At 39.1% G+C, this 26,748-nt stretch overlaps 1 protein-coding gene across 1 annotated transcript in view; it reads left to right on the top strand.

The window, feature by feature from the left end:
* Positions 1–437: 437 nt before the first annotated feature.
* The window catches only part of TM9SF2 (transmembrane 9 superfamily member 2), a 54,247-nt gene continuing 27,936 nt past the window's right edge, over positions 438–26,748 (top strand). The window contains exons 1-4 of the mRNA XM_065901742.1: positions 438–779; positions 17,086–17,153; positions 22,098–22,191; positions 25,126–25,253. Of these exons, the coding sequence (XP_065757814.1) occupies positions 615–779; positions 17,086–17,153; positions 22,098–22,191; positions 25,126–25,253 (455 nt within the window). The 5' untranslated portion in view covers positions 438–614. The remainder of the gene's footprint in view (positions 780–17,085; positions 17,154–22,097; positions 22,192–25,125; positions 25,254–26,748) is intronic.

A 26,748-nucleotide genomic window follows, 5' to 3' on the forward strand; every position in this document is an offset into this window, starting at 1 on the left:
TGAGTAGCTACTTGAAGATTGGGGGCTGGTTTCTCCCCCCTTTTCTTCCTCATCCTGCACCTAACCGTCTCCTTCTCCTTTCCTCCGCCAACTCAGCCTTCATCAGCAAGTACTTTGTGTAACATTCCAAGTTCGTAATGGGGGTTGGTGTGCCTCAGGCACTGAGGTGAAGAAAACAGTGGGAAAATAGGGCAAGGCAGCAAGCCTGGGGCGCTGGGCAAGTGAGACACGCTCCCCGACGCCCAAGGGGGCTCCAGATCGGAATTTGGAATCGGAATGCGGGCGCTGGAACCTCTCTTGTAGCAACAGCCTAAGCCGGCCCGCCGAAAACATGGAAAGTGGATTTCCTCGCCGCTCCCTCCCGGAAACTCTCCGGGGCGCTCGCAGCCGCTCGCACGGAGCATGTGCGGGCGGCCTCGCGCATGCGCCGTCGAGGTCCGGGTCGGTTTCTGTTGCGGAACCCGCGGCGTCTCCTAGCGCCACCGGAACTCTCCGTCGCGGGGCCGGCCTCCCTCAGCTCGGGCGGCCTGCTCGTCGTCTCCGAGCCTCCCCCCGTTCCTCCTTCCCTCTCTTCCACCCCGCGGCTCGGCCGCCCTTTCCCCGAAACAGCCGTCATGAGCGCGAGGCTGCCGGCGCCGTGTCCCCCTCGGTGGTGGTTGCTGCTGTCGCTGCTCCTGCTGGGGGCGGCCCCGGGCCCGCGTCGGGGCGCCGCTTTCTACCTGCCCGGCCTAGCGCCCGTCAACTTCTGCGAGGAAGAGAAGAAGAGCGACGAGTGCAAGGTGGGCGCGGCCCGGCGGACAACACTCCCCTCACCCTGCCCTGGGAGGAACTGGGGTCCGAGGGGAAGGGGGCGTAGCCGCCGTGGGGCGGGAGTTGGGCGATCCGTGTCCCCCCCTCTCAGAAGCGCGGGGCCGTGGGTCGGAGGCGGCTCCGGAACGGCCTCGGTGAGCGGCAGGGGTAGGTTTGTGGAGGACTCGGTGGGCCTCGGCGCGCCTCAGGTCCGGCGGGGCCAGTCGAGCGAGCAGGTGTGTGTGCGTGTGTGTGTGTGTGTGTAAGAACTGGGGGTGGTGTGCTGCGCGCGGCGGTGAGCTGCGTGCGGGTCGGCGAGCGCTCCGCGGGTGAGAGGGTGTGTTCGCTCCACGGCGCCAAGGAAGGGGCCCCCGCCAGGTCTTGCAGGAACTTTTTCATCTCACGGCTTCCTCAGTTTTCTACTTTTCTGGTCGGTTATGAGGACTTGTGCTTTCTAGGACTTGGGGGTGTATTTTTAACTTCACGATTATGAGTCGCTTCCTTATTTGTGGGGTTGTTACACCCAGAACCGTGTGACTTGTATTTAATAAAGAATTGCTGTGATGGCTGAGACCGTTCATGTCTTAACCGTTTAAGTGTTAAAAAAAGAAAAAGTTTTTAGTGTGCAAAAATATGTCTATAAGATCCCACTGTTTAGTTTCTCTAAGACGGTTTTGAACACTTAAAAGGAGCAGGCCACGTTTTCTTCCTAGGACAGACCTTGAAAACTTTGTGATCTCTTAACGACCTTAAACCCAAGGCTTTTCAGTTTTAACTACTGTGTAAAAGAGACAGAAGTAACCTGCTTTGGGGTTATTCCGTGTAGGGCAGGACAGTATACCTACGCAATTATTTTAGATGGCTAAAACTTACCCTTTGGGGCGCGAGAAAAGTCTTTGAACCGTTAATAATTTTAACAATTCAAATAGTCGTTCAGCAGACTTTTACAATCTATAAATAGGTTTATTTACTAAGTTTGAATTTTTTAAGCTAGTGTTAATTTTATTACTACTAGCTTTACTATAGTTGTGAATTTTGAGCTTATTTTAGGGCACTAAAGAAGCTGTTAAATTTTTCATGGCATTTTACAGTTTCTGTTTAAAAAAATGGATCTCTAAAAATGTCTAAAGATCTTTAAGTTTCACGCAGGTTAACAGCGCTTCAGTGCTGTAACTCTGGTACCTTGCAGTGCAAGGTGCTTTCACTCTGAGAGTTCTGACTGAAAAAAAAAAAAAAAAAAAATAGTGCTTCCAAGCGGAAGAGAGAGCTAGTCCCACAAGCACACTAGTTTTTCCATTAAATATTTTAGTAACCAGCCTTTAAAACTTAGTGTTTGGTCTTTAAACTTAACAGCAATTGTGTATTGTATAACTCGAGCGTTAGAGACAAAAATATTCCTGTCTCCCAGGAAACTCAAAGGTCATAAGCTTATGACAGATTATCACAATGTGATGTTATAAAAGATGTATGTCCAAAGTGCTCTAAAACACAAACGAGAAAACATCTCTGGATTGGAGTCTTCAGGGAAAGCTGCAGAGAGGAAGTGACATTTGAGGTGGACTTCAGATATGAGTATGAGTGAAATTTACAGATGTTCTTCCAGTTAGGTAATTTTGTTTCCTCAACAGGTCCTTTAGGTAGCTACTTTGTAAACTCTTAAAACAGTAAATTCTTGATTAATTTCAGGGAGTCCTTTTTGGTGTTTTCATTCTCACAGATGTAGAGATAAAACAGGCAAGACAGATCATGTTTGATTTCTGAGATGTTTGGATTTCTTCTGTGTGGCCAGCTGCATTCACATCTTGGTCAGTGGTAGCAAATCTCAGACCAGTACAAAGATGTACTTCTAGCAGTTTTTCCCTAGAATTTGACTAATTGGTTTAGGGAGTTTAAAGTATACTTTAACATTTCTTCTCTTTGCCTCTCAAAGAAGAAAAACAATAAACAGTCTAAACTTTCATTACATCAATCAGGGAATTAATAATTTTTTCTCATCATTTCATGTTTGTTAAGGAAGACAGTCTTCTGTATACTGTCAGAAAAGTGGAAAGAACTTATTTTTAAAATTGGAACTGGAATTGTGAAATGGGAATAATTATAAATAATTATTTGGAATAATTATAAATATATTAAAATACATTAAAATTATAAATATATAAATATTATTATAAATGATTATTTCCAGAAGATGCCATTCAGTTCATTTCAGTCGCTCAGTCGTGCCCGGCTCTTTGCGACCCTATGAACCACAGCACGCCAGACCTCCCTGTCCATTACCAACTCCCAAAGTCCACCCAACCCATGTCCATTGAGTTGGTGATGCCATCCAACCATCTCATCCTCTGTCGTCCCCTTTTCCACTTGCCTTCAATCTTTCCCAGCATCAGGGTCTTTTCCAATGAGTCAGCTCTTTGCATCAGGTGGCCAAAGTATTGGAGTTTCAGCTTCAGCATCAGTCCTTCCAATGAACACCCAGGACTGATCTCCTTTAGGATGGACTGCTTGGATCTCCTTACCGTCCAAGGGACTCTCAAGAGTCTTCTCCAACACCACAGTTCAAAAGCATCAATTCTTTGGCGCTCATCCTTCTTTATAGTCCAACTCGCATATCCATACATGACCACTGGAAAAACCACAGCCTTGACTAGATGGACCTTTGTTGGCAAAGTAATGTCTCTGCTTTTTACTATGCTGTCTAGGTTGGTCATAACTTTCCTTCCAAGGAGTAAGCATCCTTTAATTTCATGGCTGCAATCACCATCTGCAGTGATTTTAGGTTAGGAAATCAGGAGTTGGATGAACTGGGCAGGTCATTGATAACTATTTCCATCAGTTTTTTTCCCATCTGTAAAACAGAGATTATCATATATGCCTGTTATATGGTGGTGGTGGTTTAGTCACTAAGTTGTATCCCAACTCTTTGTGACCCCATGGTCTGTAGCCCACCAGGCTTCTCTGCCCATGGGATTTCCCAGGCAAGAATCCTGGAATGGATTGCCATTTTCTTCTCCAGGGGATCTTCCTGACGCAGGGATTGAACCTGGGTCTCCTGCATTGTAGACAGATTCTTTACTGGCTGAGCCAATACAAACTGTTTATTATATATTCCCCTTGAAGGATATTTTGCCTTCACTAGAGAGAAAGTACAATATATATCATTGTTGCAGTATTATACAGTATTCATAGGTGTAGAGATGAATCAAGTTTATCTTCAGCGTAAGTGTAATTTATGGAGTATAGTCTTTACTTAACCTGTGAAGTCCATGTCCCGTATCTAGCTCACTATGTATACTGAGAGACAGTCAAAAGAACCCTGAGGATTCAGTTATTTTCTCCTCTCAAAATTATTTTATGTTCACTTTATTGGCATAGAATCAGGAATCCAGTGAACATCAGATCCTATTCATATTCTTCTAGCTTCTGATTTATGATCTTCATTTACCTTTATAAATGGTATGACTGTGTTCTGTGGCTTTGTATGTGTGTGTGTGATTTTTTTTTTAGCTTGCTATCATTGCATATACATTTGGACATCAACTTAGTGCACGTTTTCGTGAGGTTTCTATTGAATATATAGTATTTCATTGTGTTAGTATACTATGGTTTAATTTCTTGCTTACAGGGCATTTCAATTGGTCCCGATTTTTCTCTACTATAAATAACATTGCTAGGATGTATTTAGCAGGAATTACTTGCGTATTCACAACTTACTTGATCAAAGGCAAGAAACAATTTTATAGCCCTATTTAATATCTCCAGGTTTTTTCCAAGAAAGATAGATTTGATTTACAGTGCCTGTATGCATGCTAAGTTGCTTCAGCCGTGTCCTACTCTTTTGGACCCCATGGGCTCTGTCCTTGGGATTCTCCAGGCAGTCATACTGGAGTGGGTTGCCACGCCCTCCTCTAGGGGAGCTTCCTGACCCAGGAATCAAGCCTGTATCTCTGTCTCCTACATTGGTAGGCGGGTAGTTCACCAGTGACCCCACCTGGGAGGACTATCATGAGCTAAATGACTCCGTCTCTGTAGAATTTTATAGTTTTTATTTATAAATTTAATAGCTCTGTCCCCAAATATTTTTTTAGTGCTGCATTACTTTTGCTGCTATTGATGTTTCTCTTTTTTTTCTCTTATTTTGTTAGTTTTTGAAGCCACAGTATTAAAGAATTAAACCATGGTATTCCTTTCCTCTAGCATTTTACTTTCTTAAACTCAGGGGATAATGTGTTGACTACAATAAGTAGAATAAGTCCTGGTCAAGAGTGAATAGATCTTCACAGGGTAAAATGTGCAGTTAGCTTTAAACTGAGTCTTAAGTGTACTGAGTGGCATTCTAATGGCTAATAGCTGAAGATTAGTAAGCAGTTCTGGAGAAGGCAGTGGCAACCCACTCCGTTACTCTTGCCTGGAAAATCCCATGGACGGAGGAGCCTGGTAGGCTGCAGTCCATCCTAAGAGTTGGACACGACTGAGCGATTTCACTTTCACTTTTCACTCTCATGCATTGGAGAAGGAAATGGCAACCCACTCCAGTGTTCTTGCCTGGTGAATCCCAGGGACAGGGGAGCCTGGTGGGCTGCCGTCTATGGGGTCGCTCAGAGTTGGACACGACTGAAGTGACTTAGCAGCAGCAGTGAGCAGTTCACCCTTGCTGCTTTTAACTTTCAAGCAATTATTTAATGGCTTGTGAACATGAATAAACTCTAGAAAACGTCTGTCGCTTTTTTACTGTTTGATTTATAGATAATGTTCTTAGATGAAAGATTAAGATTTTCTTTCCTGTCTTAAATGAAAGATTTAAGATTTTCTTTCCTGTCTAGTAAGGGGAAATGACCAAATGTACCCCCTAGTGGTTAAGAAAAAAAGTTTAAATTGAATTAGTTTAACAACTTTTTTAATTAAAAATCAGAATCTCACTTTTTAATTTCCTTTCATGGTAGTTATTTTTAGAAGCTTTTAATAAATTCTGTGTCTGTTATTTTGGGAGCAGTTGCGTTTTATTTTAGAATTAGTCAAATTTAAGAAAACAGTTCTAAATGTTGCTCTGAACAGATACAAGAATGAACATTCATTTACTTGTTTTAACTTGACCATAGAGACAGTTTGGAGATTTTGAAAATTTAAAGAGAAATTGCTCCCGCGTCTCCCTCATTGCAGGCAGATTCTTTACTGTCTGAGCCACGAGGGAAACTCCTTTTTTTTTTCTTTTGCATAAAATTGTTTTAAAGCTGTGGTTGTTCATTTTAGTGGATGTGAGAGCTAGGATTAGGAAAGCAAGCATGATTGATATAGATAAAATACAGTCCTACTGTCTCTGGCTCTCCATAGAAGGAAGCCCTGAAAGAGGTGTGTTCTTGAACATCTGAAAACCGCAGCCATGTGCTGCACATGCAGACACACGTAAGTTCTAGAAACTGGTCTGTGCTCTTTCAGCCTCAGAGCCCAGTTCCCAAAAGCCCTACTTTGACTTTCCATTGCAGCTTACTATCGCCGTGTCTTCTTAGTCCGTGTTGTACTGTAGTTAATTGTAGCTCCCGTGTATCTGTGCTCTATGAGGCCATTCTTTGTTGCCATGAAAATTAACTAAGTATCTATGAAAAGCTTTGTAAGAAATTTGTGAATGTATTTTTCTCTAAGAGATTTCTTCTTACTCTCACCTTTCATTCCTATTTAGTGCCCTTTGCTAATAACAGTGATAGAGACTGCAGTTTGTATACTTTGTATGTGCCAGGTATGTGTTAACCTTAGTTGATCCTCAGAACAGTCCTGTGGTTTTTAGATGGGGACCCTGAAGGCTGGGTAGGATACAGTGCCCTCCGGTCAGGACGGATCGAAGGTGCGGCTCCAGGAGCGTGTGAGTCCGCAGCCTGGGCTCTTCACGTTGGCCGAGCAGACACCACCCTGCAGGTGCCCGGCTGCTTGTGATCCTGGGCTTGCACAGTTGCTGCACTTACAGCGGGAAGCTCTTTACCTACGTAATCCATTTTTAACCAGTCACATTGATGTCTCTTCCTTCCTTTGATACAGTCTAAAGTTAAAATTTTATTTTTTAATGGGGGAGCAGAAGAACCACCTTAGGATCTAGGAGAGCAGCTTCTGGGCCCCGTTGGTGAGGTAACTCAGCATTTGTGAGTTCCAGCATGTCTGTTGGGATTTTTAAATTACATCCGCGTTAAGGTTTTCCTTCTTTAGATGTTTTCCTACCATGAACTTCTCCATTATTAAAGTAGTTGAAGCTTCCATAGTTTTCCTTTCCTATGGCTATACCTTGGCTTTCCCCACTGGCTCGGCTGGTAAAGAACTGCCTGCTGATGAAGGAGATGCAAGAGCCAGGAGTTCGATCCCTGGGTCAGGAAGATCCCCTGGCAAAGGAAATGGCAACCCACTCCAGTATTCTTGCCAGGGAAATCCCATGGACAGAGGAGCCTGGAGGGCTATAGTCCATGGGGTCACAAGAGTCAGAAATGACTTAGGGGGCGTGCACACACACCTTGGTATCTCAGATCTTTTTGTGACTAGTCATTTATATTGATCATTGTACAAAGTGACTTTTTTGGTTTTTTTGGCCATGCTGAGTCTTCATTGCTGCGTTCAGGCTTTCTCTAGTGTGGCAAGCAGAACCTACTCTCTATATATTGCGGTGCATGGGCTTCTCATTGCCATGGCTTCTCTTGCGGAGCACAGGCTCTAGGGCAAAGTGGGCTCGGTAGTTGTGGCCCACAGGCTTCATTGCTCCATGGCATGTGGAATCTTCCTGGACCAGGGATCGAACCTGTATCCCCTCCAGTGGCAGGCAGATTCTTAACCACTGGACCACCAGGGAAGTCCCCAAAGTCAAATTTCTTCCCTGAGATTTCTCTCTACCTTGAAAAACAATAGTAGGTGTAAGATGGGACATATGTGATGGTAGTTGTAAAAGCAGAATCAAAACAAAGGAACTAGGAAATTGGAAATGCGGTCCTACAGCAAGGTGTGCCTTGAAGCCATAAAGTAGGGTGTAGTTGTGACCAAGGAGAAGGAAATGACAGCCCACTCCAGTATTCTTGCCTAGAGAATCCCGTGAACAGAGGAGCCACGGGATTCTCTAGGTGGGCTGCTGTCCTTAGAGTCTCACAGAGTTGGACACGACTGAAGCGACTTAGCAGCAGCAGTTGTGACCAGAGTTGGGTCAGAAGCGGAATGGGCCGATGGGGACTAGAAATAAAATTGTACGTTTGGGAGGAGCAGGATTTAGAAGGGGAATGATAGAACTCTCTATAAAAATATTTTCATAAAAGATTTCTTAGGGTGATGATGTAATCGGTCTTGTTTTGTCTATGTCTTGCTTTAGGATTTACAGTCTCGCTTAGGATTACTCTGTACCTTTCTTATGTTGTCACAACTTTTCATGCTCGTAAGAACTCATCTTGAGACAGTCTGAAAGTGGAGATGTTGAGAGTAACCTTAAGACTCTTCAGAGTCATGTCAGATTTTGGAGTTGGCGGTCTCTAAGGCAAATTTCCAGATGGAGATGCACTTAATTAACGTATGGTTGCGAAATAAAGATGTTTAGAATGGAAAATGACCTTAAAGTTAATCAAGTACTGCTCTCTTATAGCAATTGCCATTTTAATAAAAAAACAAACTAGATCCCATAGATTTAGAAAACTAACTCCTAGTAGCTACCCCCAGAACACATAAATAGCTTTGTCACTTTTTTCTTTTACTTCCTTCAATGAATGCCCTCTCTTCCCCCCCTGGATTATAAATTCTTTAAAAGGCAAAGCATTCATGTGTTTTATATTATTATAGCATTCACAGTGTCTAATACAGGACATTATGGGCTTTGAATAAATGTGTTGAGTGAATGAATTTCTCATGGTTTTTCAGGATTTGTCATTTTAAGTATTCTTCAGTTTTCACATACATTGCAAATTTTAGTATTTCCCCATGTTTATTACTTCTTTTGAAGTCATCTTTCCTGCTTCTGACATGTTTCCACACTAAATTTTACTCTTTCGTCTTTATTTCTTATTGCTTTCATTTGGCTTCTGTCACTTGATAATATGACTGAAGTTCACTCTTACATTTAAAGCCTTTTCCTTTTCCAACTTTTAACTGCAGCAGTTTTTAGAATTCAAGAGTTGAAAGAATAATGATCAGTATATCCACTGCTTAGCCTGCTAGAACCAGTGTTTGTTTAAATTTTCTTCTATTTGTTGTATCTGTGTGTGCACTTAACATTTTTTAGAGACAAATGTCATGTTTGTAGTGTACTTTTGCCCTTCATGAAACCACATACATTCACTAGCAGTCTTAACTTCCTTTCTCCTTTCTTGCGATTTTTAACATTTGTCCTACTGTCGTATTATGAAGATCTAGTAATACTATTTTTATGATACTTATAATATTTTTGAGGTTCTTTTTGATTATAACAGTCAATATTTAAAATAGAATGTTATAAATGTAGCATATTTACAAATATATTGTAAGTTGCTATATTCTGTGTGAAAAGGTCTCATTAATTTTAATTTACAGTTCTTATCATGCTTTATTTTTTGATTTTTTAAATTAAAAAAAATTCTTTTGTCATGCCCAGAGCATGTGGGATCTTAATTTAATTCCTCCACCAGGGATTGAACTTTCACCCCCTGCCATGGTCTTAACCACTGGACTACAAGGGAAGTCCCCTTAGTATGTTGTAAATGAGATGTCTTAAATTTTCAAAATCTCACAACTTAAAAAAGGGAGAATGAATGAAAGTGTGGCAGAAATAGCCAAGATGAACTGAATATCCAAGGTGTGTTTTGATTAGTTCACCAGATGACAGGGAAAGGTCCATAATTTAGTGGTGATATCCATGATGGACCAACTTTCCTATAAAAGTAATTGTGGGGAAAAAAAAAATAATTGTGGAAAAGTTTCAGAAGGAGAAAAGTGGAGGACTGAGAGCAGCAGAAATTAAAAGTGGTAGCAGCAGTTCAGTTTACTTGCTTTTCAGCAGTCCAGTTTTTGAACTTTTTTCTTTGTCTTAAAGTAGAACAAGTAATCCCTAGGTCATAAGGTTATTATGAGAGTTGTGCTTGATAATTATTACCTTCCCCTTCCCTAGACTAATAGCCAAGAAGGGAGTAATGAATAGGCATAAACAGTAAATGAGAAGCCACTGTCCTTAGTATCCTTTAATGAGAGGGAGATGGGACAGCCTCTCCCAGAAACCCTCAAGGTTATCCTTACACTGATAGGTATTCTAATTGATGAAGGTCCAGTTTCTCTTAAATAATAGATAATAATAGCTATCTTTAGCTTATAGTTAAGCATTTATTGTTATAGTTTAATCATTAAGTCGTGTCCAACTCTTTTGTGACCCCGTGGACTCTAGCCTACTGTCCATGGGATTTCCCAGGCAAGAATACTGGAGTGGGTTGCCATTCCCTTCTCCAGGGGATCTTCCTCACCCAGGGATTGAACCACCCCTGTCTCTTGAATTGGCAAGCTAGTTCTTTGCCGCTGAGCCACCAGAACCCCCAGTTAGACATTTAACTTACTAGTTATTGTGTGACAACTATGAACCTGTATTGTTTTCTTTTTTGTTATTACATACATTCATTCTTCACGTTCAAAATTACTTGCCCGTAAGCACGTGTTTAACGGTAGACCGAGGATTGGAAACGAGCTCAGAACTCTAACTCTAGCCCTATTCTCCCTCCCAAACTGAAGTCTTGTTCTCTGTTTGTATGTCGTGTGTTAATTTTTGTTTTTAGGTGAAAAATTTGTGGGAAGGATTTTTTTTTTTTTTTTTTTTTTTTTTTGCTGTTTTGGAAAATTATGTGGACAGCCCTCCACAAATTGTAGACATCCTTATAAATCACAAACCAAGAATGAAATATGTTTCTTAGGTGATGTTAACATTTTTGTTATTAGGAGTAGAATTCAAAGCTACTTTACCAGATCAGGAAAAGTTGATAGGTAAATTTAATGGGATGCTGATACTAGACAAAATGCCAAATGTTAGATGGATAAAAACTAGTAATGTACAACTAAGAAAATAGCAAGGGAGAATGTGTAAGTCTTTGGACTCTAGCCTGAAATGCAGTAAGTGTGGTAATAATCAGTTTAAATGATGCTAAATTTTATAATCAGAAGACTGGCAGGATGTCTAGAAGAGAAATTTTCTTGGCTTCTAGAGTTTGATTCGGAGACTTAAAGTAGAGGAAACCAGTGAATTTGATTTCTAAATTTGTGACAAGATAGTTTTTTTAAAAGGTTAAACTGGAATTTAAAGTGTTGTGGGTTTCCTAAAGGCAAGTGAGGTAGGGAGTAAACCATCAGTTCAGTTCAGTTCAGCTCAGTTGTGTCTGATTCTTTGCAACCCATGGACTGCAGCACGCCAGGCCTCCCTGTCCGTCCAGCTTACTCAAACTCATGTCCATTGAATTGGTAATGCCATCCAACCATCTCATCCTCTGTCATCGCCTTCTCCTCCTGCCTTCGATCTTTCCCAGTATCAGTCTTTTCAAATGAGTCAGTTCAAATGGCCACATCAGGTGACCAAAGTATTGGATTTTGAGCTTCAGCATCAGTCCTTCCAATGAATATTCAGGACTGATTTCCTTTAGGATAGACTGGTTGAATCTTCTTGCAGTCCAAGGGACTCACAAGAGTCTTCTCCAACACCACAGTTCAAAAGCATCGATTCTTCGGCACTCAGTTTTCTTTATAATCCAACTCATATCCGTACGGGACTACTGGAAAAACCATAGCTTTGACTAAAGGGACCTTTGATGGCAAAGTAATGTCTCTGCTTTTTAATATGCTGTCTAGGTTGGTCATAACTTTCCTTCCAAGGAGTAAGCGTCTTAATTTCATGGCTGCAATCACCATCTGCAATGCTTTTGGAGCCCAAGAGAAAAAAGTCTGTCACTGTTTCCACTGTTTACCCATCTATTTGCCTTGAAGTGATGGGACCAGATGCCATGATCTTAGTTTTCTGAATGTTGAGTTTTAAACCAACTTTTTCACTCTCTTCTTTCACTTTCATCAAGAGACTCTAGTTCTTCTTCGCTTTCTGTTATAAGGGTGGTGTTATCTGCATATCTGAGATTATTGACATTTCTCTTGGCAATCTTGATTCCAGCGTGTGCTTCATCCAGCCCAGCATTTCTCTTGATGTACTCTGCATATAAGTTAAATAAGCAGGGTGACAACATACAACCTTGACTTACTCCTTTCCCTATTTGGAACCAGTCTGTTGTTCCATGTCCAGTTCTAACTGTTGCTTCCTGACCTACATATTTCTCAAGAGGCAGATCAGGTGGTCTGGTATTCCCATCTCTTTAATAATTTTCCACAGTTTGATGTGACCCACATGGTCAAAGGCTTTGGCATAGTCAGTAAAGCAGAAATAGATGTTTTTTCTGGAGCTCTCTTGCTTTTTCATTGATCCAACGGGTGTTGGCAATTTGATCTCTGTTTCCTCTGCCTTTTCTAAATCCGGCTTGAATATCTGGAAGTTCACGGTTCATGTATTGTTGAAGCCTGGCTTGGAGAATAAACCATGGGGAATGGTAAAAGTGGAGACACACTTCCAGAAGTATCTGAGGCTAATGTGAATCTTAAATTTAGCAAAAAGAAAGATGTGAAATGTTTTAATTTACTAGTAATATTAAGCTCTTGTAGTAATAAAAAACCACTGGGAATATGTTTCCAGAAGCTCTCAAAGTTATATGAAACAAAGAGTAGTAAATTTGGTCATGGGTAAGATAAGAAAGTATATTTGAAGGAAAAGAGTTAAAAAGTATATCTTTGAGGTGATGAGATCTAAACTATCAGTTATAAAACATAAAAAAGAGATGAAGAGTGTCATTGAAGAATTTATGCTTTTGGCCAAAAAGGCTAATGAAAATTAACAATGTCATCCTATACAGATGTGAAACTTTGATGTCTGTATCTTGAATTCTGCCTGTAATTCTCAATGGTACACCTTTCAAGAAAGATAAGAGAGTAGGGCAAGGTCCTGTGAAAAGCAGCTGGCATGATCAAGGAGATAGGAAATTCAGAAGATTAAGACCTTTCCGTTTTGAAAGATTAAGACTCAAAGGAGAGATGAGAGAAGTCAGAAAATGAGAATAGGGTTTTCCTTCAGTCTTGCAATCCTACAGCCAAGAGATGTACCATGAACTTCAGAGAGTACACCACAGACTAGGAAAATATCTTGCTTCATCCATTAGGTGAAATGGAAGAAACTTTTCCTCTAAATTTATATGCTCTTCCACAGTGTCCTAATTTTTTTTTTTTAATGGCATCAGATCTCTTAACCGTTTGCCCTGTTTTGGGTTTCCGAAGGTGGGAATTGAGAGAACCTTGAGAACTGCCTAGCAGACAGAGCTCCGGGATGCACTCCAGGAGTCCTGTCCGGCGTGCTGTCTGTTTTGTAGGGTCCTGATCTAAGAATGGACTTTTTACATTTTCAAGTGATTAGAAAAAATTTTTAAAAAGAGTATCCTTTAGAGACGAGTGAAAATTACATGAAAATCACATTTCAGTGCCCGTAAATAGTTTTACTGGACTGCAGCCAGCCTAGTTCACTTCTGTAATGTTTGTGGCTGCTTTTGCACTACGAACGCAGAGACTGTTTGTCCAGAGAAGACTGAAATATTTACTCTCTGGCTCTTTGGGGGAAAAGATTTGCCAACCTCTGGGATAGACTAACATTTGAGTTATTTTTCCAGGTAAAGAAAAGTTTGTAATGACTGAAGTAAAATATGAAGTGTTTGAAAAGGCTATATAGAGGGTACTAAGCAACATTTTATTTTTTTTTTCCCATTACCATGCTGTCCTGTATTGAAGCCATTAGTCTCCTGTGACCTCTTAAATGTAAAATTAAATACAAATTTAAATTCAGATCTTCAGTTACACTGACCACATTTCAAGTAACCGATGGTCTTGTGTGACTGGTAGCTACTGAATTTGACAGTGCGGATAAGGCCGTTTTCATTATTGCTTAAAGTCTCTTGGACATTGCTGCATAATAATACTTACATAGTACTCTGTGACAGGCTCTGTTCTTGAATCTTCTCAGAAACTACTTGCAGCAGAGATTATTGTTACCTCCATGCTACAAATGAAAAAACCAGGGCCCTGGGAAGTGAAACGACTTGTCCAGGATCACACAGCTAGTAAATGTCAAGAGTCAGGATTTAAACCCAGGCAGCCTGGCTTCAGAGTCTGTGTTTTTAATCACTTTGTACTGAACAAGGTCGAGAGTAAGGAGTGTACTTAATCGTAGCACAAGGAAGCTAGCTTCTGTGGTGAAAACGTGGCTCTGTGGATTTTGAGACTCAAAATATAAAAAGTTGTGTAGAGGGCCTTACCTGGTGGTTGAGTGGCGAAGACGCCGCATTCCCGATGCCGGGGGCCTGGGTTCAGTCCCTGGCCAGGGAATTGGGTCCCACATGCCACAATGAAGAACCAGTACAAACAAATAAATAAAAATAAATATAAAAAAATAGTTGTGTAGAATATAGTAGCTACATTCCTTCCTGGAAAGAAATGTAAAGATGTGAACTGGATTAACTTTTTAGGAGCTTTTGTTTTTCATAAGATAATATATTAAGTATAGTGCTTGGATTCTGGTGTATCTTCATAGCAGTGTTGACCTCCTTATAATTAGTGAAAATTATTTTGGCAGAGTAGGCTGTCACCTGGGAATTTTGCCTTCAAAACAGTTACAAATATTTGTGATAATTAATCAAACAATCTGTAAGGTTAAATATCATACCCTAATTGTCTTCTTAGCCAAAATGAGCAGTGATACTCCTATTTTATACAAGGAGACAGTTAAACTTTTTGTGTTTGAGACGGTGTTGCCATTGAGTTGTCATTTTATTTGAGTACAGTTTTAGGGAGTTTATGTGCTGCTGTTTCAGTACGGTGTACAGAGGCTGATGTCTTCCATCGTTGATCATGAATACTGGAAGAGCATTTTAGTGGGTGAGCAGTGTAGATTGGTCATTCCCTATTCTGAGTATCATTACATTTATTTGTTTTTTTTTTATATAACAGATTCATGGCACTTCATGTATTAGGGACTGTTTGACGTACTTTATAAATGTTAACTCATTTAATCCTTATACCTCTCTCAGATAAATAACTATTATCCCACTTTGCAGATAAAGAAACTGAAGCACCCATGAGGAAACTGAGATGTTAAATAATTTAACCAAGGATAAATAGTGGAGCCTGGAACTTGAACCCAGGCAAAGAGACCCCAGAGGTCTACTCTTGCCCACTGTTTTGGTGTTTTTCCAGTGATAGTGTCTTATTAGTTTTTGTACATTGAACATCTTGTCTCACTTTTGAGGTTTTGACAGGTATAGAGGACTGCTGACAGCACTAGTAAATGAGAACAAAATGGGAGATGTGGCTTTATGCACTTGCAGGTAGCCTTATGGTCAGAGTTCAGAGGCAGCCATAGTGATCCGACCCTATAAAATACAGGTAAACAGCTCCTGTTTGTTTGTTTTTGATTAGCACCCACAATACTTCAGGGCACAAATTACTTACTGACCTTTTCAACTAAAGAACTCTGTCTTGAGTAGCAGTAAGCCACTATTGGGAGAAGGGTTCATGGGGCTCTATGGAACTTCAGATATGCCTTGGAGAATTTGGGGGAGCTTCAGTAGGCAGGCATGGCTTTAAGTTAGCCCCGGCTTCCTGGGAAGTTCATTCAGCTTTGCTCTCTCTGCCCTGTTGTTGAACTTGATTTGGTCTTCATAAATTTCTTCTCTGTACTACCTTTGTAGTTAGCATTCTCAAATTGATCAAAGCTGTCCTCCAAAGCTAAACCATGTTGTTGTTGTCCGTCTGCTGTCTGCTTAAGAGCATGAGATTGTATTTCTAGGACAGTTGTTCTGTAAATTTCTTACCTACCTGGCATTTCTTTTTATTTCTTTAATAGTCCGATGATGTTTAATAGCTGATTTTTTATCAATAGGCATACTCTGATATGTTTCTAGTTTTTTAGTGGACAAGTCTGCAATACACATTCTGATATATGGTCTCTTGGGCTTGGATGATTTTATTTCTAGGGGGTAAGTTCTCATAAGTAGGATTGCTGGGTGGAAGATTTTATGTATTAATATTTTGCTTTTCAAAAGGCTGTAACCACTTCACATTTCAAAAAGCCACAGGTGTTATATATAGCTTTTGCAGTTTTTTGGCCCAAGTTTACTAGTATCTCAGCTTAGTTACAAATGTGTCTCAAATTCATATCTCCAGATTTTTAAAAATAAATGCCATGGCTGTTTATCCTCCTACACTTAGATATCTCAAAGGCACTTAAAACATTTCTAAAGGCAAACTCATGATCTCTTCCCCCAAACCTAATTCTCTTCTGGTGTCCTTTTTTCTTTGACTTGTCCAGATCAGAAACTTGGACAAGTAATTCGTCTCTCGTCTTTAAACTTAAGACATCTTTAAACTTAAGACATCTTTAAACTCAAGACATCTTTAAACTCTTACCTTTTACTCTCTCTCTCTCTCTCTCTCTCTCTCTCTCTCTCTCACACACACACACACACACACACACACACAACCAAAGTCCTATCGTCTTTAAACTTAAGACATCTTTAAACTCAAGACATCTTTAAACTCTTACCTTTTACTCTCTCTCTCTCTCTCACACACACACACACACACACACACACAAACACACACACAACCAAAGTCCTATCAAGTTTATTTTCAAAATATTTCTTCAGTTCAGTTCAGTCACTCAGTTGTGTCCGACTCTTTGCGACCCCATGAATCGCAGCACACCAGGCCTCCCTGTCCCGGAGTTTTACTCAAACTCATGTCCATTGAGTCGGTGATGCCATCCAGCCGTCTCATCCTCGGTCGTCCCCTTCTCCTGCCTTCAATCTTTCCCAGCATCAGTGTCTTTTCCAGTAAGGCAGTCCTTCGCATCAGGTGGCCAAAGTATTGGAGCTTCAGCATCAGTCCGTCCAATGAATATTCAGGACTGATTTTCTTTAGGATTGACTGGTTTGATCCCCTTGCAGTCCAAGGGGCTCTCAAGAGTCTTCTCCAACACCACAGTTCAAAAGCATCAGTTCTTCGGCACTCAGAATTATTTTGTTGTAATTTAAATGCATATAAATCTACTCAGTGCATGGATTTATAAGAGAACTCTTTATTTAAAGTGAGTTGGATATCATAAAATTTCACATTTCAAAAGTCAAATTCCTTTTCAGTTCTAGGCATGACCTAAGTTTTGGTCTCCAGTTGCTTATATTCTCATTATTTTCTCATTTTCAGGCTGAAATAGAACTGTTCGTGAACAGGCTTGACTCTGTGGAATCTGTTCTTCCTTATGAATATACAGCGTAAGTTTCTTGGCTTGGTTTTCATACGAAATTTTGTGACTCATCAGGATTTTGTGCATTTAGAACTTTACTTTCTCCACAGTTAGTGTAAGTTCACACGCATTTTAAAAATGTACAGGGCCTGAAAACATTTTTAAAGGGGGTATTCTTTATTTCTAAGGTAGGTTTTAAACATGGGATGTGATCTCTTAGTGTTACTTTGCAACACCAACTAAAACTATGGACCATGGATTTCCTTTTTTACCTGATTGGACAAATAGCCATTTTGTTTTCTTTAATTTTTTTGATTATTAAAAAACCCACATAGTTTTAAACAAAATCCTTGTGTCCCACATAATCAGTACCCAGAAAAAACTGCTTTGTTGTCTGCCCCCTGCATTTTTTTCTCTGCATATTCTCATGTACCTAACCACATTTTTGTTTTAAATAAAGTAGGTTTATGTATTTTATTTGCAGCTTGTTTTTCTCACTGAATCTTTTGTGGACAACTTTTCTGTGTTAATACACAGCTGCCTCAGTCTTTTTTTTTTTTTTTTTTTTTTTTTTTTTTTTAATATTATTTTATTAGTTGGAGGCCAATCACTTCACAACATTTCAGTGGGTTTTGTCATACATTGACATGAATCAGCCATACAGTTACATGTATTCCCCATCCCGATCCCCCCTCCCACCTCCCTCCCCACCCGACTCCTCAGGGTCCTCCCAGTGCACCAGGCCCGAGCACCTGACTCATGTATCCCACCTGGGCTGGTGGTCCGTTTCACCATAGATAATATACATGCTGTTCTTTCAAAACATCCCACCCTCACGTTCTCCCCCAGAGTTCAAAAGTCTGTTCTGTATTTCTGTGTCTCTTTTTCTGTTTTGCATATAGGGTTATCGCCACCATCTATCTAAATTCCGTATATATGTGTTAGTATACTGTAATGTTCTTTATCTTTCTGACTTACTTCACTCTGTATAATGGGCTCCAGTTTCATCCATCTCATTAGAACTGATTCAAATGAATTCTTTTTAACGGCTGAGTAATATTCCATGGTGTATATGTACCACAGCTTCCTTATCCATTCATCTGCTGATGGGCATCTAGGTTGCTTCCATGTCCTGGCTATTATAAACAGTGCTGCGATGAACATTGGGGTGCACGTGTCTCTTTCAGATCTGGATTCCTCAGTGTGTATGCCCAGAAGTGGTATTGCTGGGTCATATGGCAGTTCTATTTCCAGTTTTTTAAGAAATCTCCACACTGTTTTCCATAGTGGCTGTACTAGTTTGCATTCCCACCAACAGTGTAAGAGGGTTCCCTTTTCTCCACACCCTCTCCAGCATTTATTGCTTGTAGACTTTTGGATAGCAGCCATCCTGACTGGCGTGTAATGGTACCTCATTGTGGTTTTGATTTGCATTTCTCTGATGATGAGTGATGTTGAGCATCTTTTCATGTGTTTGTTAGCCATCTGTATGTCTTCTTTGGAGAAATGTCTGTTTAGTTCTTTGGCCCATTTTTTGATTGGGTCGTTTATTTTTCTGGAATTGAGCTTCAGGAGTTGCTTGTATATTTTTGAGATTAATCCTTTGTCTGTTTCCTCATTTGTTATTATTTTCTCCCAATCTGAGGGCTGTCTTTTCACCTTACTTATAGTTTCCTTTGTTGTGCAAAAGCTTTTAATTTTCATTAAGTCCCATTTGTTTATTTTTGCTTTTATTTCCAATATTCTGGGAGGTGGGTCATAGAAGATCTTGCTGTGATTTATGTCGGAGAGTGTTTTGCCTATGTTCTCCTCTAGGAGTTTTATAGTTTCTGGTCTTACATTTAGATCTTTAATCCATTTTGAGTTTATTTTTGTGTATGGTGTTAGGAAGTGTTCTAGTTTCATTCTTTTACAAGTGGTTAACCAGTTTTCCCAGCACCACTTGTTAAAGAGATTGTCTTTTTTCCATTGTATATCCTTGCCTCCTTTGTCAAAGATAAGCTGTCCATAGGTTCGTGGATTTATCTCTGGGCTTTCTATTCTGTTCCATTGATCTATATTTCTGTCTTTGTGCCAGTACCATACTGTCTTGATGACTGTGGCTTTGTAGTAGAGTCTGAAGTCAGGCAGGTTGATTCCTCCAGTTCCATTCTTCTTTCTCAAGATTACTTTGGCTATTCGAGGTTTTTTGTATTTCCATACAAATTGTGAAATTATTTGTTCTAATTCTGTGAAAAATACCGTTGGTAGCTTGATAGGGATTGCATTGAATCTATAGATTGCTTTGGGTAGAATAGCCATTTTGACAATATTGATTCTTCCAATCCATGAACACGGTATGTTTCTCCAACTGTTTGTGTCCTCTTTGATTTCTTTCATCAGTGTTTTATAGTTTTCTATGTATAGGTCTTTTGTTTCTTTAGGTAGATATACTCCTAAGTATTTTATTCTTTTTGTTGCAATGGTGAATGGTATTGTTTCCTTAATTTCTCTTTCTGTTTTTTCATTGTTAGTGTATAGGAATGCAAGGGATTTCTGTGTGTTAATTTTATATCCTGCAACTTTACTATATTCATTAATTAGCTCTAGTAATTTTCTGGTAGAGTCTTTAGGGTTTTCTATGTAGAGGATCATGTCATCTGCAAACAGCGAGAGTTTCACTTCTTCTTTTCCTATCTGGATTCCTTTTATGTCTTTTTCTGCTCTGATTGCTGTGGCCAAAACTTCCAACACTATGTTGAATAGTAGTGGTGAGAGTGGGCATCCTTGTCTTGTTCCTGATTTCAGAGGAAATGCTTTCAATTTTTCACCATTGAGGGTGATGCTTGCTGTGGGTTTGTCATATATAGCTTTTATTATGTTGAGGTATGTTCCTTCTATTCCTGCTTTCTGGAGAGTTTTAATCATAAATGAGTGTTGAATTTTGTCAAAGGCTTTCTCTGCATCTATTGAGATAATCATATGTTTTTTATCTTTCAATTTGTTAATGTGGTGTATTACGTTGATCGATTTGCGGATATTAAAGAATCCTTGCATTCCTGGGATAAAGCCCACTTGGTCATGGTGTATGATTTTTTTAATATGTTGTTGGATTCTGTTTGCTAGAATTTTGTTAAGGATTTTTGCATCTATGTTCATCAGTGATATTGGCCTGTAGTTTTCTTTTTTTGTGGCATCTTTGTCTGGTTTTGGAATTAGGGTGATGGTGGCCTCATAGAATGAGTTTGGAAGTTTACCTTCTTCTGCAATTTTCTGGAAGAGTTTGAGTAAGATAGGTGTTAGCTCTTCTCTAAATTTTTGGTAGAATTCAGCTGTGAAGCCATCTGGTCCTGGGCTTTTGTTTGCTGGAAGATTTCTGATTACAGTTTCGATTTCCTTGCTTGTGATGGCTCTGTTAAGATCTTCTATTTCTTCCTGGTTCAGTTTTGGAAAGTTATACTTTTCTAAGAATTTGTCCATTTCATCCAAGTTGTCCATTTTATTGGCATAGAGCTGCTGGTAGTAGTCTCTTATGATCCTTTGGATTTCAGTGTTGTCTGTTGTGATCTCACCCTTTTCATTTCTTATTTTGTTAATTTGGTTCTTCTCTCTTTGTTTCTTAATGAGTCTTGCTAATGGTTTGTCAATTTTGTTTATTTTTTCAAAAAAACAGCTTTTAGCTTTGTTGATTTTTGCTATGGTCTCTTTAGTTTCTTTTGCATTTATTTCTGCCCTAATTTTTAAGATTTCTTTCCTTCTGCTAACCCTGGGGTTCTTCATTTCTTCCTTCTCTAATTTGCCTCAGTCTTTTTAGTAGCTGTTTATTATCCCTTTTTAGAGATCATGTGGCGTCTATTTATGCTTTGTTTCACTAATTCTTTGTTTATGAACATTTCATTATTTCCATTTTTGATATTATAAAAAATTCTGCATAAATATACTTTTTTAAATTTGAGCACTGTATACCATATTGGGTATAAAATACAGTTTCTAAATTTTCGTTGAGTTCTAAATTTCTGTATTATCTAAGTTTTGAAAAAAAATGTTTGCTGTAGAAAAATACACAAAAAATTTAAGATGATCCTATGAGAATCCGTATTCTTAAACATGTATAAGAGGAGGATACAGAGTTGATGAGCGAATGTACCATAATTTATGTAACTGTTGGAGACTTTTTTCTAGTTTTTGTTAAGTAAACAAGTCCCTGTCCTTAAATCTTTGTGAATATTCTTGGGAAAACTCAGTCGATCTCTTACATCCAGTAGATGGAAAATCTTCATTAGGGGACTTCCTAGCTCTAGTTGTTATCACTCAAGATTCGTCTTCCTCTTACGGCTCTAACTAGTCTGTAGTCATTGTGCTGGTCTCAACCGTAGTGAACACAGTACTGCCCTTTAATGTTCTATAGCAGGACTGAAGTTTGGCTGTAGTGTTCAAACAAATCTGATTAGTAATATCAGGAAGTCATAGAGAAAAGCTTGTAGCTGACTGGTCATGGCTTCTGCATGACTGTTTTCTCAGAGGGTCTGTCTGGCCATGCTTTTCATGTTGGCTGTCATATAGGGTGAGACAGATAAATTTGACACATGTAAATGTAAATTTGACACTCTTGAAAGGTCATTAAGTGAATATCTGGATTAGAAAGATAACAAAGGGAGATAAGTTATGCAGAATTCCCCTGAAGAATAGGATGTAAATAATTTTATCATTGGAATGAATAATAATAAATTATACTGTGTCAATTTTTAAAATTCTATAATTTATATCTTAATAAAAATATTTGAAAATAGAAGTGTTATAAAACATAATTTTCCGATTTTTGTTTTGTTTTGAGGAGATGGTGGTACATGGAACTTGGAGTAGGAGTATATTTCTTATTCATCTGCTAGAGCTGCTGGAGTGATAGTACCTAATCTGTCCTCTAGGTTGGCTAGGGGTTTGGTATCTCGTTGCTTCCTTTTTTGCTTAAAACCTTAAATATTCTTGTCTGCAGATTTGATTTTTGCCAAGCATCAGAAGGAAAACGGCCATCTGAAAATCTGGGTCAGGTATTATTTGGGGAAAGAATTGAACCATCACCATATAAGGTTTGTATACAGTGTTATATAAACGTCATTTAGTTGCATCTTTCCCCCTCCCCACCTTAGAGAAAGAAAAGCCTGTGGTAACTTAGCTAAGAAGGAATTCATTTCTCTTTTGCATCCAGAAATAACTTCTTAAAGTCACAGTTCAGAAGGATCCTTCCCCTTTCACAATATGTCATGAGTGAGTTTGTCCTAAGGAACTTTCCTGCAGTCAGTGTTGTCAATGATGAGCGTGCTCAGACCCCCGGCTCACATTGCAGAGGGATCCAGACCCTGCTTCCAAGCACGATTCTCCGTACTTCCCTCCTCCTCTTTGGGAACAGTATCCCTAGATTTTCCCTGTTCGCACTTAGAGCACTGCTGCAACTTTCCCATTGGCTTGTGCGGAAGCGAACTGTTCTATTTTGACCAGTGAAAGTATATTTGAGGTACATCTTTGATGCATTTTTAGGACTTCAGTTAAACCAAGCTGTAAGGACAATATAAGATACTCTCTTCAGTATATGTTCTTCATCATCCAGAATTAGTCTGCCCTTTAAATCTATTATCTTTTAAGCCTGTTATCTGAATTCACAGTCCCCGGTTCATTTTATATATATATCTGGTCTCCTGCTCCACAAAGAATAATGGAGCTCTTTTAGAAGAATTAAACTCATTTATAATAATAATATATCACCATATACAAAGCTAAATGGTACAAAGAATATAAAATGAAAAGTTTCTCTTCTCTCTTTTGCCCTGTTCTACATCACAGTTTCTTATTAACCTTTCCTGAAATTTTCCATTTTTGCAAGCACATATAAATAGAATTAAATGTGTGTATTTATGTTTTAAAATACTGTTCTGCACTGTCATCTTAAAATATTTTGAGATTTTATGCTGTAAAGATGCCAGAAATTTAAAAAATTTTCAGACAAATTTGAAGGCCTGATGAGATGAAGTCACTGGGAAAGAAGGAACTCAAAATATATGGACGTGAGCGATAGTGAATAGGGCAAGCGTACTAACTGTAACATTTCCCTGCTGTGGTATGTTGAGATTACTTTGGAAATTGTCGCATTCTTTTTATAGCAGAGAGTGGTTTTATATAAACTGTATAACTGCCCGAAAATCCTCCCTTAGTCTCTGAGCCCCATCTTTCTGTTTACATGCCTTGACCTTGGAAATGATGGGAGGCGGGAAGAGCATCAGGAAATAACACCGTCAATGAACTTGAAGGGCAGTGGGTGTCTCTTGACAGTGAACAGTAGAATATTCAGATCCACAGAGAAGTTTTGTTCCCTTTGGTGCAGGTTTTAAAGGCAAATTACTTCTTTAGTAGGATTCTACTCAGGGTTCATTTCTTTGTATATAAAGACTGTGTCTTGCTTATGCAAAAAATCCTTCTTTTAGGCCTAATGCTTTTCAGGTTTAATTTTGTCCTAGGAATTGAGGTAAAATAGAAGAACAGAAAGAGCATTTTAAAATGGAGAAAGAATATGCACCTAACATTTTCTATGAGTTTTCTAGAATTTTTTAGGATCAAGATTTATACTAAAACAATTTTTTTCTTAAAGAGACAGAGCAGGCATTTCTTAAGATCAAGGCATAGGTTAACAGAAACATAGACTAAAACACCAGCTATTTTCCCCCCAAGCCAACCATAAATGTATTGCCATATTTTTCAGTGTTGATTATTTATCTTTTATTTTCAAAGAATTTTGCCTTATTTTAGATCTGTAGTAAGAGCAGTGGTAACAACCAGCAGCAGAACAGACCTCAAACTGCTTTGGCGTCTTTTATCTACGACTTCTGTTGAGGTCAGGAAGAAACAGTGCAGGACTTTGTATGCACTAGGTGAAACTGGAGCTCCCTATCATAGGATCAGAAAGTCTCACATCTAATTACTCGTATTCACTCAGTTAACACAACTGCTGATGCCTTTCACATGCTGGGCACTGTGGTAGGTGTGAACAAGACATAAATCTCTGTCCTTGTAGATATTGTGTTCTGATGGGGAGAAGGAAACAAAATGAATTGCTGAAATATATAGCATGTCTGTTGCTGATGAAAGAACTGTTGAAGATGAATCAAGGAAGAAGGTGGATGGAGAATTTGCAGTTTTAAATAGGCCAGAGAAAGTCTCGCCTGAGAATGAGACATTTGAACAAAAGACTTGAAGCAAGTTAAGGGGGTGAACCCTTGACTATCCGGGGACAGGGTGAAAAAAGCAGCAGAAGCAGAGTCCTAAAAACTCGGAAACAGATGTTTTAAATTAAGACCTAAGGGCCCCTGGTAAAGTAAGCCTACATGATATCATATGTTGTGAATAATATGTGTGTATGTGTTCATGCTCTCAAATAAGTCCTTGATCCCAAAGTTGGAGGACTCCTTAGTTTTTAAACTTTGATTGAAAAAATTGAAACATCTTGAAAGTTGACAGTCTTTTCAGTTGTGAGTAAAAAGAATCACATTTATACTGATTCTCAACAGCCAGATTTGGCTTTTTCTTGTGTCATCACAGTCTGTTATTCACTGCTGAACCTCCCATCACCTGGTGCATAGGAGGCACTTAACAGATATCCACTGAATGAATGTATAGACAAAGAAGCTTGTCTGTTTATTACTTGAAAGCTGTAGGAGACATTACTATGGAGAGACAGGTGTTTTGTTTTCCATGTGGGTTTTTTCCTCTCCAAGGACTCATTTACATTTAAAAAATCAGTAAGTTGGAATTATCAAAGATAAAAACTTACTATCAAAAGAAATATTGATGACTTAGGTTTTTAGAGAAACAGATTGAAATTTAAATGTGATTGAGCTGTGAGGAACTTTTATGTTTGTTATCAATATTAATGCTTTTAATTTAATGAGAATGTTTTGCTTTTACTCTATTTATGTTATAGGTGTGAAGGACCTGGGTATTTTAATTTGCTTTCCACTTTATTTTTAATACAGTTTACATTTAAGAAGGAGGAGACCTGTAAGCTTGTTTGTACAAAAACATACCATACAGAGAAAGCTGAAGACAAACAAAAGTTAGAATTCTTGAAAAAAAGCATGCTACTGAATTATCAGCATCACTGGTAAGACATGGAAGTTTGGGATTTGGAGCTGTTTCCTCTCACAGGAGAGGCTTCTGTTTGATTGAATATGTAAATTACTTCATTGACTAAACAAAATGTAGCACGTTTATTTGCCAGAGGATTACTAAGGTTGACAGCTTAAAGTGTTGTCTTTAGACTATGCTTAGATTATTGTGCTGTCTGCTACTTGTTTTGGCACATAGACCTGGTACCTAGAGCACTTCTTTTATTCATGTGTAGTTTAAAGGAGCATATTTATGCTTGGCAAAAGAACCTGAATCAAACTTCTAGAAAAATACCATTATTTTATACTTTTGGACCATGAAAAAGACCATAGAGGGGAAAAATTTAACTTCCATTTGATTTTTGAGAAGTAGCATCTATTTCAAATAAAAATACTTGTATTTTGTGTAATTTTTTTATTTTATAAGGAGGATGTAACATTAACAAACTGTTTTAGCAGTTTGCATCATAATAAAAAACTATTTAAAACTTTTTTACTTCCATGTACTATTTACCTACCATGCAGTATTCAAACAGTATTAAAAAAGAGTTTCAAAAATGCAGCTTTTCAAGGATAACCAATTGTTATTCTTCCAGATAATTTTTCAGCAAATGCCTGTATTCTGTGGTCTCATGGTTTATATATGTTTTACCTTTTCCGAAAAGTATATGATGCTGGAGGTGGTGAACAGGATACTGTCTTGAATGTGGGTCGTGTCGCTATCTCAGATTGACCCCTTTGCCCTCCTTCATTGATCTCAGTTTGGACATGACCCGATTCCGTGATTCAGTAGGATGGTTGGTACCTCTCATTCCCTCTTGCGTTCCTCCCCATCATCCCCTCCATACAAATAGAGCAAAGAAGTCCTGTAGAGGGGCAACCCAGGGTCCCATGCTATTCACCAGCTAGTTGATGATTAGGGGATTCACTCTGATTGGCCAGACCTGGGTAGACTATACCTGAACCACATAGAAATGAGTTTCCCATAGCAGAGCTCCATTAGAAGGAAGGAAACTTGCCCATTACACCATGTCAGCTTCTTTCTCATCTTGAACCTCAGTACAAACGGCAACTTGAAAGTGCCCTCCATCTCCTCCTCATTTCTTTGGTTTCTGGTAAGCCAAGAGCATTTTTCTTCTAAGCTACTGTTAGATTACTGCTTAATTGCTGAGTTAATGTAACTTGGGATACATTTCTTACTCAAAAGTTTCCCTTGGTGTTTTTGCTTCAAAGTGTTCTTTACAGCCTACAGAATCATATTTAAGGCTCAGATTTGCCCCTGTCACCTCCATTTTCTCTGACAGCTGATCATTTGTTGAATGAATGAAAGAATACTCTTAATGGCGTATGGGTGATTTTTTAGCTTTCTCCTTTGCCCTCAGTTCTTAAAGGACTGTTAGAGTCTTACTCCTAACAGAGGCAGCTCTTCCTTCATAGCTCCCTGATAATAAGGTTCTTAGAAATACTCTCAACTTATTTATAATGCAATTA

The sequence above is a fragment of the Muntiacus reevesi genome, chromosome 11 (assembly GCF_963930625.1).
Source record: "Muntiacus reevesi chromosome 11, mMunRee1.1, whole genome shotgun sequence".
Taxonomy (NCBI): Eukaryota; Metazoa; Chordata; class Mammalia; order Artiodactyla; family Cervidae; genus Muntiacus; species Muntiacus reevesi.